This window comes from Dermacentor silvarum, chromosome 4 (genome assembly GCF_013339745.2).
Source record: "Dermacentor silvarum isolate Dsil-2018 chromosome 4, BIME_Dsil_1.4, whole genome shotgun sequence".
Lineage (NCBI taxonomy): Eukaryota > Metazoa > Arthropoda > Arachnida > Ixodida > Ixodidae > Dermacentor > Dermacentor silvarum.
In genome coordinates, this window is record NC_051157.2 from 101,378,859 (window position 1) to 101,383,369 (window position 4,511).

The 4,511-nt window shown below is 48.1% G+C and overlaps 1 protein-coding gene across 1 annotated transcript; it reads left to right on the top strand.

Annotated features, from left to right (window-relative positions):
• The first annotated feature begins 2,932 nt into the window (after nucleotides 1-2,932).
• On the top strand, nucleotides 2,933-3,998 carry LOC119448217 (elongation of very long chain fatty acids protein AAEL008004). The gene has a single exon (XM_037711640.2). It carries the CDS (start codon nucleotides 3,015-3,017, stop codon nucleotides 3,876-3,878), a length of 864 nt encoding a protein of 287 aa, XP_037567568.1. The 5' UTR covers nucleotides 2,933-3,014; the 3' UTR covers nucleotides 3,879-3,998.
• The last annotated feature ends 513 nt before the right edge of the window (nucleotides 3,999-4,511 follow it).

Here is a 4,511-nt window from a genome sequence, read left to right on the forward strand (position 1 = left end):
GGTTGATTACAGTGTTATTGCTCACATATTCTGAAAATGAATACTGAAAATGACCAGATGTGTACTTTAGTGCTGAAAATGAGGGCTGAGTTCCCAAAATGCAAAAAATGTCACATGTTTAATTTTTCTCTCTTCTTTCTAGTTTTGCTGTCACGAACGCAAGATTTGTTCCTTGGGTCCTGGTAGTCTTCCATTCCTTTCTATAAGTTGCTTTCATTCATAATTTACAGCTTTAAAGCCGTCTACAACCAAGCGAGAAAAACAAAATATTGAATGCCATTCTGGAACTTTGAACTTACTAAACGAAGTAATGGCAAAGAAAATAGAGGAAAGTAAGACTATACATCAAGTGAATATAGATAACGTATTATCATTACCAAAAGCTGATGTTCTGTCTCTCGAGAAACGACGTGTGAGAGAAAAAAAAAAGACTCGCTGGGGCCAACTTTAATTTCTCTGCCACACACTCGTGAAATGCAGAAATGTTCCCATCGTCACAAAATTTGCGGCATTTATGACACAAAGCGAAATTCTGCCCATATCAGTAGGCAAGTATAATTTTGATTTCGCCTGAAGGCTTTTTTCCCAGGTTTGCCGAGCCTTGATAGACTGAAAAAGAATTGACGCACAAGCTTTACAACTACGGTATTCTGCACCAACAACAATCACCACAACTGTGTAAGCTGCATCAGTTACAGCGTCCGAAGCAGACAAACGTGATGCCCTATATAGCTCAAGCTCGCGGGAGACAGTGAGATTTTTACAGGTTTCATGCAAACTGCTATGCTAAACTGCTATGCTAAGTTACATAATTAGAGTGGTTTTTGATATGTTAAATCTGTGAGCTCGAGACGTCCAAAGAGATGATGCATTTCAGAGAAATGTGAGCTTGTTTCTACTGCTATGTTAGATGGTTAGAAAGTTCATACCTCATTCTTTTGGTCTTATTCAAATTTCAGCAATTCGTGTAACTGTTATTCACCAAAATGAAAAAAAAAATTGCCCAATGCCTTCAGTGAATTCAACTTTTCAAGTGAATGCGACAAACGTTATCTGATTCCGTGCATTTAGTGCCTAACAGTACCATTTCTCTATTTTATACAGGAGCTCCTGAGGCAAAGCTTCACTTCACATGATTCGCACTTTTACTTCCTTAAAGACCCCTCGTTGGGGGTAATAAAAAGCTTAGAATTCAATTTTCTTATTTGTGGTCACACATATTAAATGAATATCTCTTCCATTTAGACACTCGGTCAAACTTGATAAGCAGGTGATTTCTGGGATGTGGCTGGACAGGCCGTTCCAATCTGAAGATGATCAGCAAAAAAAAAAAATCAGCTAGCGGAAAAGGTCGTAGTACGGCTGCATGAACGAGCTACTAGCAAGGGATGATAGCCTGTGCGATGGGAAATCCGTGACGGTGGGGGCAATACGTACGACGCAGAGCAATAGATATGGAATAGATGCTGTGAAACTGTGCTGTCGTTCTCAAAGGATGCCGTCTTCGTTCGTATATCACTAAGCGAATGTTGCTTCGAACAAAAGAAACGCCCCTCAATCGTCATGTCAGCCTGCATTTGAGCTTCCCAGATCTTGCTGGAAACGGAATTACGACCACTCTCGAGATCTCCATCTTTATCGAGCTCACACATGTATGTGTGCAACCTGCATGCAAGCGGGGAGGGAGGTTGTTAACTACCGAGAAACAATTGTTTGCAGTCTACAGCTCGGAACCGTGAAGTATTTAGTAGTTCTATGCCCTGCTTTCCAAAGGAGGATTTCTTTCATGCTTCCGTTAACCTAAACCGTCTGCGACAATGAGTCCACAGACTTGCGAGCAGTAACTCCGTTACATTCAGTACTTTTCGCTGAGAGCGAGCTGGAAACACTAATATTAGATACATATGGCTAAGAGCAAACGCGAAGGAATTACTAGGCACGGGCTGTATAGCTAACAAGAATCCGTTTCCTTGAATGTTCCGCATCTTGTGCACGATAAACGCGTCTATACTTAAGGACTAGTCGTTCTTACGAGTAGCCCATAGTGTCGGCGTGTTAGCGAGCATTCGTTTAACTATGAAATAAAATAGTGTGGTCTTTCCCGCTTGGAGAGGTATCCTTTACTTCCATTCGCTTTATCAATGCTTCCTTTTTCCGCCTCCCCGCAAATACAGCTGCATATCTATAAACCTGGCCTGCACCTTTCCGCGCCGCTTTGACAAAGATGAAGGCTCCAGCCACCGGTAGCACGTTCTTGATGTTATCGGAATGGGCAAGCAGAAGCGCCCCCTGTTCCTGAGGCACAGTAATTGAGCCAGCGAGACCGCCCACCGAAAATCGGAGGGGGCGAGGGGGCGCAAACAACAACAACAATAATAATAATAACAACAATAAAAACAACAAGACCTCGAGAAGCGCTCTCGCAAACGCGCGCCGCTAAACAGCGTGGAAAGAGGCTGAGAGGGCTCGCCGAAAGCGATACACAGGATTCCCGTGTGTGCCGGCCGACGCGAAGCCGCTTATTGCGTCCGGCACTCTATCGCTATCCACGCCGCTCGCCGTGCGGGCAAGGGAACCGCCGCCTATAAAAAGACCAACAACGGTTCTTCCTCCCGAGGGTGACCCACATCTCCCCCTTATATCGCCTATTGGGTGCGCAACAGCACCTTCTCTCGTCGTGGCCGCAGCCGTCCTCTCTAAATATCCTCACCCAGTTCCTTTGTGTTTTCCGCGAGAAAGCGGCGGTCTCCGGGCAAGTGCCGAAAAGGAGGAGTTATTTCCTTCGCCATCACCCACCGAGTACCCCCCCTCTCTTATAGCCACCGCTGCCGCCTCTTCATGCCCTCCCCCCCGTTGTTTATTTAAAGGCGGACTCACGCGCACAACGGCTCCTTCAAACCGACCAGCCGCCGCCGGGGCAGGAGTTAGTCCGTGCAGCCGTTAGCTAGGGGGAACGCGAGGGTCAGCGTGCAGACAAACCGAAACCAACAGCAGGGCTCAGATAGACAACCACGATGGCCACCTCGGGCTTCGAGAAGATCTCCACCAGCGACTATGGAGAATTCAGCCGTTGGAGTCGCCCCTTGTACCCGCGTTCGGACCCGCGGACCCGCGACTGGTTCCTGCTGGGCAACCCCTTCTTCGTCACCCTGGTCGTGGGAGCATACCTGTACATCGTGTACCGTGCGGGACCCCGGTACATGGCAAGCCGGAAGCCGTACGACCTGCGCGGCGTCATCAAGGTCTACAATTTGGCCATGGTCGTGCTCAACATTGTGTTCGGCTACCACTTCCTGATAAACTCTTACTTGGGCGGCGACTATAACCTCTTCTGCCAGGGCATGACGTATGCGACGGACCAGAAATCCTTGAACATTCTCTGGTGGGGATACTTCTACTTCTTTGTGCGCGTTGCCGACTTCATGGACACCTTCTTCTTCGTGCTCCGCAAGAAGTACAACCAGATCACGCTTCAGCACACACTGCACCACACCCTCATCGTGGCTAACGGCTGGCTCTGGTACACGCTAGGGGGCGACGGTCAGTCCCTATTAGGCGCCATCATTAACAGCTCCATTCACACCATCATGTATACCTACTACTTCCTGGCAGCCTGTGGTCCCGAGTACCGCAAATACCTGTGGTGGAAGAAGTACCTGACACGCGCTCAGATTGCCCAGCATCTCGTGATCATCATGCACGGACTCATCCCGCTCTTTTACGACTGCGGATACCCGCGGTTCTTCATCTATCTGGGCCTTCCGCAGGGTTTGCTTGGACTTGCGCTCTTTCTCAAGTTTTACGTGGCCGCCTACAGGAGGAAGTCGGCCATGGAAGCTGCCGCGGCGAAGGAACACGCCTTGCTCAAAGAAGACTAAGCTCCAACAACCACGACATCCTTCCCAGTAAGCGCAGCGTCGGTGGTTTCGACGAACCGTCGAATGCTCTCCGCATGTCGCCAGCTCGAAATCGCAGGTGACCTAGCAGCTGAAGAAACAAGGCGCCGCAATCGCGACGTTACTCCTTGGTTAAAGGTGTCTTGAAGTAAATCTCAGGAGGGGAACTTTATGGACAAGTTTAGTGAAACAGCAGCATGCACTTGGTTGTCCAGCTTACTAACGTTGTGTCTCTCGTTTTTATGAGATCACCGGGATACTGAAAGGTCACTTATGTCAGGTCTACTTCTCCTTTCACCGGCGCAGCCAACTTCATGCAGCGTGTGTGCTTGTGTGTGTGTGTGTGTGTTTATGAATGTTTTCGCTGTCTGCAACAATAGTTCGGTGTGTTTCCTCGACGCACGTACTTTTCAACTTACCCGTGCAACAAGCTCTATACAACTTAAGTTGACACGTTGAGCCATACAACTGTTTCAAGAAAGACCTCATCGGAGAAACTTGCATGCTGTGAACACTGAATGGTGGAAGCGCCGGCACGCCGGAGTTTCTGTTCGTCACCAGAGAAGACCATAAAGAAGCAACATTCGTTCACAATGTATTTTTACTTGACGTCCG

What these genes read in the sequence shown, in the direction of transcription:
- LOC119448217 (XM_037711640.2), top strand. Translation starts at nt 3,015, where the DNA reads ATGGCCACCTCGGGCTTCGAGAAGATCTCCACCAGCGACTATGGAGAA.